A 13,512-nucleotide genomic window follows, 5' to 3' on the forward strand; every position below is an offset into this window, starting at 1 on the left:
GCACTCGGGGGTACTCTGCGCGGGGGACTCTCGGCGCGGGCCAGGGACCAGCCAGGGAGTGGTGAGCCACGGCCGCCCACCTGCCGGGGAAGGGCCCGTGGGGCCCGTGGTCTGGCATCGATTGGCCCCGCCTGGCGCAGCCCCCGCCCCTGCAGCGGACTGCGGTGCTCATCAGACCTGAGCAGTTGCTCCGGCGGCGCTTAGGGAAGCAGCCAGGTGAGCCGCCCCGGTGGCGGGGGGCGGGGGCGGGATGCTCGGCGACCCCACTCTCCGACCCTCTCCTCTTCCGCCGACATCCACCGGAACCACCAACATCAGGAAAGGGGGCGTAGGGCAAGGGATGGGAGAGGGAACAGGGCAGGAGAGAGGATGGGATCAGGAGAAAGGCGATCCCTTTGGGAAAGGGGCGCGTGGAGACCGAGTATGAGTGTGTGTGAGTGTGCCTGTGTGCAAGGTGTGGTTGCACGGATGCTCGCTGCTTCTGCGTATCTGCAGGCGTGTGCCTGTGTGCAAGGTGTGGTTGCACGGATGCTCGCTGCTTCTGCGTATCTGCAGGCGTGTGCCTGTGTGCAAGGTGTGGTTGCACGGATGCTCGCTGCTTCTGCGTATCTGCAGGCGTGTGCCTGTGTGCAAGGTGTGGTTGCACGGATGCTCGCTGCTTCTGCGTATCTGCAGGCGTGTGCCTGTGTGCAAGGTGTGGTTGCACGGATGCTCGCTGCTTCTGCGTATCTGCAGGCGTGTGCCTGTTTGTTTTGTAGCCTGGAGTCAGTGCTCGGTTCTGCGCCTGCAGGATGTCCAGGTGTCTGCTGGGTGGGTCTGTGCTTCTGGGCTTTGCCGTTCGTGTCCGTGCCTTCGCCACTGGGGGCTCGTCTACATTTGCGTTTCCGTACATGGTTCTTTTTGTTTCTGGAGAGTAAATTCCTGGAGCAATTGCTAGGCCTGCCTGCTGTCACCTGGCTGACAGGGAGGCCCGCCCCCTTCTCTCGGCAGCCTAGGGCCCAGGCCCGGGCCACCATGGCGCTGCCTCCGAGCCTAGCCGCCCTCCGGCACACGCTGCTGCTCCTGCCAGCCCTTCTGAGCTCAGGTACAGCCCTGTTCAGTCGTTGACCAAGTCCTTCTGGGGTCCAAAGCCCCCTCTCTCCTCTGTCTGCACTTCTGTTTGGGTACCCACTCCAGGCCCCAAGCCCTGGAGTCCCTGTTCCCTTCACCCACCTACCCTAAGTCCAACCAGCCAGTCCCTGGTGAGAGGACTCAGGCGCCCTTTCCCTTGGCCTGCTGCTCCTCTCACTGGGCCAATTCCTGGTCACAGCACAGTACCAACCCTGCCTGAGCCCTTCCCAGAGGCCCCCTGCTGTGTTCCAGGTTGGGGGGAGTTGGAGCCACAAATAGATGGTCAGACCTGGGCTGAGCGGGCACTTCGGGAGAATGAACGCCACGCCTTCACCTGCCGGGTGGCAGGGGGGCCTGGCACCCCCAGATTGGCCTGGTATCTGGATGGACAGCTGCAGGAGGCCAGCACCTCAAGACTGCTGAGCGTGGGAGGGGAGGCCTTCTCTGGAGGCACCAGCACCTTCACTGTCACTGCCCATCGGGCCCAGCATGAGCTCAACTGCTCCCTGCAGGACCCTAGCAGTGGCCGATCAGCCAACGCCTCTGTCATCCTCAATGTGCAATGTGAGTGGCCCTGAGGTGGGCCGGGAGAGAGGTTCTCTGCCCAGGGACCCCCAGCACCCACCAGGCAGGTGGTCCACAGGACATTTAGCAGACACTTAAGCACTTTGCAAATATGAACTCATTTTATCCTCTGAGTAATCCCATGAGGTCATTACTATTGTGGTCACCATTTTACAAATAAGAAAACTGAGGCAGAAAGAGGTAAGCAATCTGCCCAGGGTGATGATCCCACTGGTAAGAAGCAGAGCCAGGATTCACATCTGGGCATTTGGCTCTAGTATTTACACTCATAATCACTACGAAACGCTGCCTCTCTGGCAGACCCAGCCATCCTGTTCCACAGCCTCCCCTCTGAGGAGAGGCCCAGGCCCCTGGCTCCCATCTGGGTTTGGGAAGAAAGGGCTAGAAGTGTGAGGGGCTGTGGTGAGAGCATATTGGCCTCTGCTTTGCACCAGTCAAGCCAGAGATTGCCCAAGTCGGTGCCAAGTACCAGGAAGCTCAAGGCCCAGGCCTCCTGGTTGTCCTGTTTGCCCTGGTGCGTGCCAACCCGCCTGCCAATGTCACCTGGATCGACCAGGATGGGCCAGTGACTGTCAACACCTCTGACTTCCTGGTGCTGGATGCGCAGAACTACCCCTGGCTCACCAACCATACGGTGCAGCTGCAGCTCCGCAGCCTGGCACACAACCTCTCGGTGGTGGCCACCAATGACGTGGGTGTCACCAGTGCCTCGCTTCCAGCTCCAGGTGAGTATGGCCAGCCAGTGGCCCAGCAAAGCCTCAGGTGGGCTCAGGGGTCCTGTCCCCATACAGAAATGGGAATACTTGTTGCCCTGTGGTTGGGTCTTGTGGATGAACTGTCCTCAGCCACCCTGGGCAAGGAGGGCAGAGTAGTACCTATGGCATGTTGGGGCTGGGGCACTACCCACTTGGGACCTGACACAGAGGACATCCTCCAGGGCTTCTGGCTACCCGGGTGGAAGTGCCACTGCTGGGCATTGTTGTGGCTGCTGGGCTTGCCCTGGGCACCCTCGTGGGGTTCAGCACCTTGGTGGCCTGCCTGGTCTGCAGAAAAGAGAAGAAAACCAAAGGTAGGCCAGGGACACTGGGGGCAGCGTGGATGAGGTCAGGCTGAGCAGCAGCCAGGACAGCAAGTGCAGCTGGGCAGAACCAGTCATCTCTGACGGTGGCAGAGCACTTCCAGGGGGTGGCCATGGGTGCAGTGACATGCATCCCAGGTAGCAGGGTCAAGCACTGGGAACCCAGTCTCTGGCCCCAGGGCCAGGCCTGGGCATTTGAGAGACCCCTTGCCTGAGGGTCCTGGGTCTGAAAGGGTAGGAGGAGAGCCCAGCGTGGGAGGGCACATTGAGAATTAGGGACATGGTTTCTTTCTCCACAGGCCCCTCCCGGCGCCCATCTCTGATATCAAGGTAACTCTTCCTGGGGCTGGGTGGACAAGCCTAACCAAAATGCAGGATGGGGATGGGAGGGAGCCTGGGGTTTCTGGTAGAGGCAGCCGTGAGTGCCTGTGCCAGGATGCATATCCGTCCCGACCTTTGTCCTCCCTGTAGTGACTCCAACAACCTAAAACTCAACAACGTGCGCCTGCCACGGGAGAACATGTCCCTTCCGTCCAACCTTCAGCTCAATGACCTCACTCCAGATTCCAGAGGTATATCTAGGGCCCTCCTCTTTGCCCCTGCTTAATCTCCAGAAGTGCTTCTGAGAAAAAGAACTTGGTGCTTGGGAGGGGCGAGGCCCCATCAGGCACACTCCTGGTCCTGAACACTGCGCCCTCTTTGTCAACCAGCAGTGAAACCAGCAGACCGGCAGATGGCTCAGAACAACAGCCGGCCAGAGCTTCTGGACCCGGAGCCTGGCGGCCTCCTCACCAGCCAAGGTACTGGGGAAGGGGCCTGCCACCCTCTTCCTCTGCCCCCCAACCCTCTGCTTATGCCAGAGGCCTCCAAGTGCCCAGGAGGCAGAGAGGGCTCTCCCAAATTCCAAGGAACAAGCGTTACTGAGTCCCCGCGGGCTTCTTTGATCCCGCAGGTTTCATCCGCCTCCCAATGCTGGGCTATATCTATCGAGTGTCCAGTGTGAGCAGTGATGAGATCTGGCTCTGAGCCGAGGGCGAGACAGGAGTATTCTCTTGGCCTCTGGACACCCTCCCATTCCTCCAAGGCATCCTCTGCCTAGCTATGTCACCAACGTGAAGAAGTTATGCCACTGCCACTTTTGCTTGCCCTCCTGGCTGGGGTGCCCTCTATGTCATGCACGTGATGCATTTCACCGGGCTGTAACCCGCAGGGGCACAGGTATCTTTGGCAAGGCTACCAGTTGGACCTAAGCCCCTCATGCTGACTCAGGGTGGGCCCTGCATGTGACGACTGGGCCCTTCCAGAGGGAGCTCTTTGGCCAGGGGTGTTCAGATGTCATCTAGCATCCAAGTGTGGCATGGCCTGCTGTATGCCCCACCCCAGTACTCCACAGCACCTTGTACAGTAGGCATGGGGCCGTGCCTGTGTGGGGGACAGGGAGGGCCCTGCATGGATTTTCCTCCTTCCTATGCTATGTAGCCTGATTCCCTAGGTAAAATTTAGGACCCTGCTAGCTGCGTGGAACCAAATTGCCCTTTGCACAGGAACCAACCCCTGACCCAGGGGTACTGGCCAAGCACAAACTAGTCCTTTTTGCTACACACCTCTCTGTCCTTCTCTTCTTCTCTTCTGTCCCCACCTCCTCTTGGGAATTCTAGGTTACATGTTGGAGCTTCTCTACTACTTAACTAGGCACTAGACTTTTCTATTGGCCTGTGCCATCACCCAGTATTAGCACAAGTCAGGGAGGAAGAGGCAGGCGATGAGTCTGGTAGCACCCAGGACGGCTTGTAGCTATGCATCATTTTCTTACGGTGTTAGCACTTTAAGCACATCCCCTAGGGGAGGGGGTAAGTGAGGGGCCCAGAGCCCTCTTTGTGGCTTCCCCACGTTTGGCCTTCTGTGATTCACTGTGAGTGTCCTGAGCTCTCGGGGTTGGTGGTTTTCCTCTCAGCGTGTCTCCTGCACCACGGGACCCCAGCCCTGACCAACCCATGGTTGCCTCATTAGCAGGAAGGTGCCCTTCCTGGAGGATGGTCACCACAGGCACATAACTCAACAGTATGGAAGCTTTAGGGGCACATGGAGAAACGTACCCCAAAACGACCTAAGAATGCTTTAAAAAGCAACACGTAAATGATTGGAAATTAATATAGTACAGAATATATTTTTCCCTTATTGAGATCTTCTTTTGTAATGTTTTTCATGTTACTGCCTAGGACAGTGCTGAGCACACAGTAAGTTTAATAAACTTGACCGAATTAATTTACATATCTCTGCTTCATTTCTTCTATTAATATGTTTTTGTTTTTGTTTTATTTTGTTTCGTTTGAGATGGAGTCTCACTCTGTCGCCCAGGCTGGAGTGCAGTGGCGCAATCTTGGCTCACTGCAACCTCCGCCTCCCAGATTCAAACGATTCTCCTGCCTCAGCCTCCCAAGTAGCTGGGACTATAGGCGCCTACCACCACGCCCATCTACTTTTTATATTTTTAGTAGAGATGGGGTTTCACCATGTTGGCCAGACTGGTCTCGAACTCCTGACCTCAAGTGATCTGCCCACCTCGGCCTCCCAAAGTGCTGGGAGTACAGGTGTGAGCCACCACACTCAGGCTTCTTCTAATATGTTTTTTTTTTCTTTTTTGAGACAGAGTTTTGCTCTTGTTGCCCAGGCTGGAGTGCAGTGGCGCAATCTCGGCTCACCGCAACCTCCGCCTCCTGGGTTCAAGTGAACCTGCCTCAGCCTTCCGAGTAGCTGGGATTACAGGCATGCGCCACCATGCCCGGCTAATTTTGTATTTTTAGTAGAGATGGGGTTTCTCCATGTTGGTCAGGCTGGTCTTGAACTCCCGACCTCAGGTGATCCACCTGCCTGAGCCTCCCAAAGTGCTGGGATTACAGGCATGAGCCACACTGCGCCCAGCCTAATATGTTTTTTAAATGAAGTTTTCCAGTCTCACAGTGGAAAAAACATAGCAAGCACCTGTATACCCACCACTCAACTCTGACATTACCAAATGTGCTTCAGAAAAATAAATAATATTTCTCTAATTATACTGTTCCCAATGGCCGGATTGGCATTTTCTATTTCGGGGGCTCTTGGCTATAACTAGCATCTGATTCTCACTTGGTCGTCACGCAGCTGCTCCTTCCCACCTCAGGACTGGGCTAAAGTATGCTGAGCCCCTTTGTCCTGCCCATGGGAACAGAAGGCTCAGACTGGGCTGTGATTTTTTTTGGTACAAAGTTATGAGGTTCATTGAAATTTTGTTACATATACATTTATGTGTCTATATACAGAGAGCGCGAGAGAGCACGTGTGTGTGTGTCTTGCTCTATTACTCAGGCTGGAGTGCAGTGGTGCAATCATAGCTCACTGCAGCCTTGAACTCCTGTGTTCAAGGGATCCTCCCACCTCAGCCTCATGAGTAGTTGGAACTGCAGGTGTGTGCCATTGTGCTCTCAGCTAATTAAAAAAATTTGGAGGGGGCAGGCACGGTGGCTCATGCCTGTAATTCTAGCACTTTGGGAGGCCGAGGCGGGTGGATTGCCTGAGCTCAGAAGTTCGAGACCAGCCTGGGCAACCAGGTGAAAAACCACATCTCTACTAAAATACAAAAACTTAGCCAGGCATGGTGGCATGCACCTGTGGTCCCAGCTACTCGGGAGGCTGAGGCAGGAGAATTGCTGGAACCCAGGAGGCAGAGATTGCAGTGAGCTGAGATCGTGCCAATGCACTCCAGCCTGGATGACAGAGCAAGACTCTGTCCAAAAAAAAAAAAAAAAAAATTTGTAGAGACAGGGTCTCACTTTATTGTCCAGGCTGGTGTGACATGTGTATAACGTGTAGTAATCAGGTTAGGATATTCAAGGTGTCCATTACCCAAGTACAATACACTTTTGTTAACTATACTCACCCCACTCTGCTATCAAGCATTGAATTTATTCCTTCTATGTTTGTACACTTTAACTCACTTCTTTTCTTTATCCCACATTTTCTTTCACCCACATTTTCTTCACCCATTCATCAATTGATGGGCACTTAGGTTGATTCTGGATATTTGCTATTGTGAATAGCGCAGCAATAAACATGCAAGTGCAGGCATCTCTGATATTTTGATTTCTTTTCCTTTTTGGTGATACCCGGAAGTAGGATTGCTGGATTGAATGGTAATCCTATTTTTAGTTTTTGAGAAATCACAGGCGGGGTGTGGTGACTCATACCTGTAATCCTAGCACTTTGGGAGGCCGAGGCGGGTGGATCGCTTGAACCCAGGAGTTCAAGACCAGCCTGGGCAACATGGAGAGAGTCCCATCTCTACAAAAACACAAAAATTAGCTGGGCGTGGTGGCATGTACCTGTAGTGCCAGCTACTTGGGAGGCTGAGGCAAGAGGATTACTTGAGCCCAGGAGGTGGAGGCTGCAGTGACTGAGATCACCTCACTGCACTCCAGCCTGGGCCACAGAGTGGCCAAAGAAAAGAGAGAATCCTCATACGGTTTTCCATAGTGGTTATACTAGTTTACATTCCCACCAATATAAGGTCTTATGTTTAAGTCTTTAAGAGTTCCCTTTTCTCCTCATCCTCATCAGTATCTGTAATTATTTGTCTTTTTTTTTTTTTTTTTTTTGAGACAGAGTCTCACTCTGTCATCCAGGCTGGAGTGCAGGGGTGCGATCTCAGCTCACTGCAACCTCTACCTCCCAGGTTCAAGCAATTCTTCTGCCTCAGCCTCCCCAGTAGCTGGGACTACAGGCATGCACCACCACACCTGGCTAATTTTTGTATTTTTAGTAGAGACGGGGTTTCACCATATTGGCCAGGCTGGTCTTGAACTCCTGACCTCGTGATCTGCCCACCTCAGCCTCCCAAAGTGCTGGGATTACAGGCATGAGCCACTGTGCCAGGGTTTGTCTTTTTAATAATAGCCATTCTGATTGGGGTAAGCTTGTATCTCATTGTGGTTTTGATTTGCATTTCTCTGATGATTAGTGATGTTGAGCATTTTTTCATATACCTGTTAGCCATTTGTATGTCTTCTTTTGAGAAATGTTGGCCAGGCATGGTGGTTCACACCTGTAATCCCAGCACTTTGGGAGGCCGAGGCGGGCGGATCACTTGCAGTCAGGAGTTTGACACCAGCCTGGCCAACATGGCAAAATCCCATCTCTACTAAAAATACAAAAATTAGCTGGGCGTGGTGGCACATAGCCGCAATCCCAGCTACTTGGGAGGCTGAGGCAGGAGAATTGCTTGAACCGGAAGGCGGAGGTTGCAGTTGAGCTGAGATTGTGCCACGGTACTCCAGCCTGGGCAACAGAGTAAGGCCATCTCAAAAAAAAAACAAAAACAAAAAAGGAAATGTCTATTCTTGTCCTTTTTCAACTTTTTAATGGAATTATTTGGTTTCTTTTCCTGTTGAGTTGTTTGAATTCCTTGCATATTCTAGATATTAATCCCCTGTTGGATGAATAGTTTGTGAATATTTTCTCCCATTCAACAGATTGTCTCTTCACTCTGTTCATTATTTATTTTGCTGTGCAGAAGCTTTTTAGTTTAAGACCCATTTGTCTATTTTTGTTTTTGTTGCTGTGCGTTTGAGGTCTTGGTCATAAATTTTTTTTTTTTTTTTTGAGACGGAATCTCGCTCTGTTGCCAGGCTGGAGTGCAGTGGTGTGATCTCGGCTCACTGCAACCTCCACTTCCCGAGTTCAAACGATTCTCTTGCCTCGACCTCCCAAGTAGCTGGGACTACAGGCGTGCGCCACCACGCCCAGCTAATTTTTGTATTTTTAGTAGAGACAGGTTTTCACCATGTTGGCCAGGATGGTCTCGATCTCTTGACCTTGTGATCCACCTGCCTTGGCCTCCCAAAGTGCTGGGATTACAGGCATGAGCCACGTGGCCAGGTCATAAATTTTTTGCCTAGACCAATGTCCAGGAGAGTTTTCCCTAGGTTTTTTTCTAGTATTTTTATAGTTTCAGGTCTTATGTTTAAGTCTTTAATCTATTTTTAGTTGATTTTTATATACGGTGAGAGTTAGCGGGGCCAGTTTCTTTCTTCTGCAGGTGGCTATCCAATTTTCCCAGCACCATGTATTGTGGAGGGTGTCCTTTCTCCAGTGTAAGTTTTCATCGGCTCTGTTGATGGGCTGTGATTTTTTCTTTATTTTAATTTTTGGTCAGGCACAGTCGTTCACGCCTGTAATACCAGCACTTTGGGAGGCGGAGGCGGGCAGATCACTTGAGGCCAGGAGTTCGAGACCAGCCTGGCCAACATGGCAAAACCCCATCTTTACTAAAAATACAAAAATTAGCCAGGCATGGTGGCATGCACCTGTAGTCCCAGCTACTCAGGAGGCTGAGGCATGAGAATTGCTTGAACCTGGGAGGCGGAGGTTGCAGTGAGCCAATATCATGCCACTGCACTCCGGGCTGGGCGACACAGCAAGACTCTGTCTCAAAAAAAAAAAAAAAAAAAAAAAATTACACTGGAGAATCATGAGGCGGGAAGAGCCTAGAAATGGGATGATGTTTTGAGCGCAGATTTATCTTCTGGTTTTTGTTTTTGTTTGAGACAGAGTCTCGCTCTGTTGCCCAGGCTGGAGTGCAGTGGCGCAATCTCACCTCACTGCAAGCTCTGCCTCTCGGGTTCTTGCCATTCTCCTGCCTCAGCCTCCCCACTAGCTGGGACTACGGGTTGGCTTGGCTTCCATGGCTGTGGGGGCTTCTGGTTCATGCCCTTTCCTCCTTTCTCTCTTGTTCAGTATTTTCCTCCATAGAATGGCTAAGGCCGTACCAGCCACCTGAAAGGAGCTGAGTTCTGGCCTCTACTGATTTTGTGTGTGAGCTCCTTGCCACTCCAAAATTTTTTTTAGCCACAGGGCCTTGCTGTCACTTCTTTTGACTTGCTCATCCATGCTCCCTTAGAAGGTCCTGGGGCTCTTCCTTTTTTTTTTTTTTTGAGACGGAGTCTCGCTCTGTCACCCAGGCGAGACTCTGTCTCAAACAAACAAACAAACAAACAAACAAAAAACAAAAATCAGCTGGGTGAGGCTGGGCGCAGTGGCCCATGCCTGTAATCCCAGCACTTTGGGAGGCTGAGGCGGTCGGATCATGAGGTCAGCAGATCGAGACCATCCTGGCTAACACAGTGAAACCCCATCTCTACTGAAAATACAAAACAAATTAGCCGGGTGTAGTGGCGCATGCCTGTAATCCCAGCTACTCGGGAGACGTAGGCAGGAGAATCGCTTGAACCCGGGAGGTGGAGGTTGCTGTAAGCCTCAGTTTTGTTTTGTCAGCTCAAAGTTTGTCATCAGCTCAAATGTGCCTGCTCCTTAAACTCAAGCATGATGATCATAGTTAAAGGGTTTGAAAGAAACAGTTCCTCTCCTACCTATGTGTTTATTGTGTATCTATTAGGCTGATGGTATCGATTTTGTTTCGTTTTGTTGTTTTGTTTTTTTAGACAGCACCTCTGCTACCAGCGCCGGCAATGGCTACCACCCCTTTAATGTTCCTCAGTACCCTCTGTTCTCCCTTTTGCTCCTTCAGCCTCTACAACACTTTTGTAACCAATTTATCATATTTTTTTTTTTTGAGAAAGAGTTTTGCTCTGTTGCCCAGGCTGAAGTGCAATGGCATGATCTTGGCTCACTGCAACTGCTACCTCCTGGGTTCAAGTGATTCTCCTGTCTCAGCCTCCTGAGTAGCTGAGATTACAGGTGCCCACCACCACACCCAGCTAATTTTTTGTATTTTTAGTAGAGACAGGGTTTCACCATGTTGGCCAGGTCAGTCTTGAACTGCTGACCTCAAGTGATTCACCCGCCTCAGCCTCCCAAAGTGCTGGCATTACAGGCATGAGCCACTGCACCTGGCCAATTCCCCATATTAAACACTCTTTTTTTTTGAGATGCAGTTTTGCTTTGTTGCCCAAGCTGGAGTGCAGTGCCACGATCTTAGCTCACTGTAACCTCCGCCTCACGGGTTCAAGTGATTCTTCTGCCTCAGTCTCCTGAGTAGCTGGGACTACAGGCTTGCACCACCACACCCGGCTAATTTTTATATTAGTAGAGGTAGGGTTTCACCGTATTATTGGCCAGGCTGGTCTCGAACTCCTGACCACGTGATCTGCCTGCCTCGGTCTCCCAAATTTCTGGGATTACAGGCGTGAGCCACTGTGCCTGGATACACACCCTTTGTTAGAAATAACTAGCATGGTTTCAGACTTCCTGACCGGAACTTGGCTGACATAACTCCAAAATATTTCCTGAATCTGTCCATCTCCACTACTGCCACCCCAATCACCTCTCACCTGGATTACTGCAATAGCTACGCTCCCTGAGACCACAACCAGACAGGTCTTGAGCCAGACAGCCTCAGGAAGGCGGCATTAACTGAAGAGAGACCCTTAGAAAAATTAAATTCCAGAGGAAAAATGATTCCCCTCGACTGCCAATGTTGGACGATTGGGGTTTCATTTTATTTCACAAAATTTGTTTGCTTTAACTACTCTTCATTTAATGCCCACTACTAAGCAAAGTTCCTGTGTCTCTGCGTTATGCTCAGTCAGCCTTTTCTCTTTCATATTAAATAGGAGAATAATCTGACAATATAATAGAGCATTTGATTTATAAAATCTTTACCCACTAACTTTACGAATGAAAGAAAACAATTCCATCCCTCTCACAAAAAGGACATCTTTTAAGCTTTCCTCCCAATCCAAGCTCCATGGGATCTCAGAAATTCCAATTCTTCTAACTCAAATCCCCACAGTGGTGTAGATGCATTAACTCCCCAGGGACAGCAATCTGAGGCAGGCAGGTTCATTAAACAAACATGTTCTGTGCCCTCTGGCAGAGAGGGCAGCAGGACATGCACTGCCCCTGAGCCAAGCCGTGGCATAGGCAAGGACATCAAGTAGCTGATAACGATCTGTCCATCTCAGCTGGGGCAGAGGGGCCAGCTCAGCCTTGAAACAGCAGCTTGGGAGGTGTCTCAGCTGAAGGTTAATGTCTCCATGTCTCCAGCTTGGGAGGTAGAGTTGGATGAAGGAGTGAATGCTTTCTTGCCTTCAGCGAGAGCTTTAAAATGCTGCAAGGAAGAGGAGAGGGAACATTGAGTATTAGGGATATGCTAATTGCTATATTTTAGCAAGAATTAATTTCTTTAAAATGAACCCCCTTTATTTCCTTCCTGCTTCCATTCATGAGGCCACTTGGTTCTCCTGAAAGAACGAGTGTCCTCTGTAGATCCTCACCCGATTTCATCTAAGGCCCACAACTCCTACTTCCACCCACCCTTTTTTTCCTCCACTTTCCCCTTGAAAACTCCATCCCTGCCTCCTTTGCTCTCCTAATTATGGGAAAGGGCAAAGGTAACTGGGCAGAGACATCCTGCGTCGCCATAGGATGCAATCACAGCAGGCTCAGAACAGTAAACTGTAGTGATCCTCTCTACAGCTTAAGTCAACCCCTGATGTTTGGCTCACCTGTGAGTTCTTGAATTCTGAGTAGAGGGAAAAGAGCAGATGGAGGGACTGGATCCGACTCTTGTAGACAGGGATGTCTAGAATGGCTGAAATGAAGAAGAACTTCCAGGAACAGAACCAAACTCTGGGAATTAGGGGCACTTCTGTTTAGCATAGGCAAACCCCTGGCAGATGGGGTGTCACTATGACTTTAGGGGTTAAATACCCAGCAGGTAGTCACATAAGCCCAAACACCACCTTTGAGTGCTGCCAAAGAGCACAACGGGCTTAAAGTGAAGGCTAAAACTCAAGATAATATCTTCCCAGAGTAAACAAGCCTGTCCAACAGCCTAGAGTGTCTCTATCCAGAGATGGGGACGAGGAAAGGAAGGAGGAACTCACCACAGATCAAGTCAATGTACTCTGCCAGGCTGCAATCAATCTCTGCTGTGGGCAGGTTTACCTGGAAGGGGCATGGAAGGACCAAAGTCAAAAGAATGGTGTCAGTGGTCCCAGAACCACTCTCTCTCTCTGAAGCAAAAGAGCTTCTAGCATAAGACACATGTTATGAGCTGAAATGTGTTCCCCTAAAATTCAGATATTGAGTTCCTAACTCCCTGTACTTCAGAATGTGACTATATTTGGAGATAACATCTTTAAATAGATAATTAAATTAAAACAAGGTCATTAGGATGGGCCTTAATCCAGTATGACTGGTGTCCTTATAGGAAGAGGAAATCAGGACAAAGACACATAACAGAGGGAAGACCATGGGAAGACACAGACAGAAGATGGCCAAGAAGAGACCCCTCAGAAGAAATCAATCTTGGTGGGGCGCAGTGACTTCACACCTGTAATACCAGCACTGTGGGAGGTTGAGGTAGGCAGATCGCCTGAGCCTAGGAGTTCAAGACCAGCCTGGGCAACATGGTGAAATTCCATCTCTACAAAAAAATTAGCCGGGTGTGGTGTTGAGTATCTGTAGTCCCAGCTACCTGGGAGGCTGGGGTGGGAGGACTGCTTGAGTCCAGCAGGTTGAGGCTGCAGTGAGCCGAGACTGAGCTACTGCACTCCAGCCTGGGCATAGAGTAACACCCTGTAAAAAAGAAGGAAGGAAGGGAGGGAGGGAGGGAGGGAGGGACTGAGGGAATCAACCATGCCAACAAATTGATCTTAGACTACTACTGGACTACTAGCCTCCAGAACTATGAAATCATACATTTCTGATGTCTAAGCCACTCAGTCTGTGGTACTTTGTTATGG

The 13,512-nt window shown here is 50.9% G+C and overlaps 2 protein-coding genes across 19 annotated transcripts in view; one reads left to right on the forward strand and one right to left on the reverse strand.

Annotated features, from left to right (window-relative positions):
- Nucleotides 1–99: 99 nt before the first annotated feature.
- TMEM25 (transmembrane protein 25) overlaps nt 100–13,512 on the forward strand; it is a 14,787-nt gene continuing 1,374 nt past the window's right edge. The window contains exons 1-9 of one of the 12 annotated variants that reach the window (XM_055273324.2): nt 100–216; nt 991–1,084; nt 1,363–1,674; nt 2,130–2,420; nt 2,633–2,764; nt 3,073–3,103; nt 3,245–3,345; nt 3,484–3,573; nt 3,726–5,042. In XM_055273324.2, the coding sequence (XP_055129299.1) occupies nt 1,015–1,084; nt 1,363–1,674; nt 2,130–2,420; nt 2,633–2,764; nt 3,073–3,103; nt 3,245–3,345; nt 3,484–3,573; nt 3,726–3,799 (1,101 nt within the window). In that variant the 5' untranslated portion in view covers nt 100–216; nt 991–1,014 and the 3' untranslated portion in view covers nt 3,800–5,042. The other 11 variants (XM_063636545.1, XM_063636546.1, XM_055273318.2 and 8 more) reach the window with 11 other exon arrangements.
- IFT46 (intraflagellar transport 46) overlaps nt 11,241–13,512 on the reverse strand; it is a 22,484-nt gene continuing 20,212 nt past the window's right edge. For all 7 annotated transcript variants that reach the window (XM_063636551.1, XM_055273336.2, XM_063636549.1 and 4 more), the window contains 3 exons: nt 12,652–12,712; nt 12,271–12,356; nt 11,241–11,873 (listed from right to left, as the gene is read on the reverse strand). In XM_063636551.1, coding sequence (XP_063492621.1) covers nt 11,778–11,873; nt 12,271–12,356; nt 12,652–12,712 — 243 coding nt within the window. In that variant the 3' untranslated portion in view covers nt 11,241–11,777. The remainder of the gene's footprint in view (nt 11,874–12,270; nt 12,357–12,651; nt 12,713–13,512) is intronic.

Source organism: Symphalangus syndactylus, chromosome 3 (assembly GCF_028878055.3).
Source record: "Symphalangus syndactylus isolate Jambi chromosome 3, NHGRI_mSymSyn1-v2.1_pri, whole genome shotgun sequence".
NCBI lineage: Eukaryota > Metazoa > Chordata > Mammalia > Primates > Hylobatidae > Symphalangus > Symphalangus syndactylus.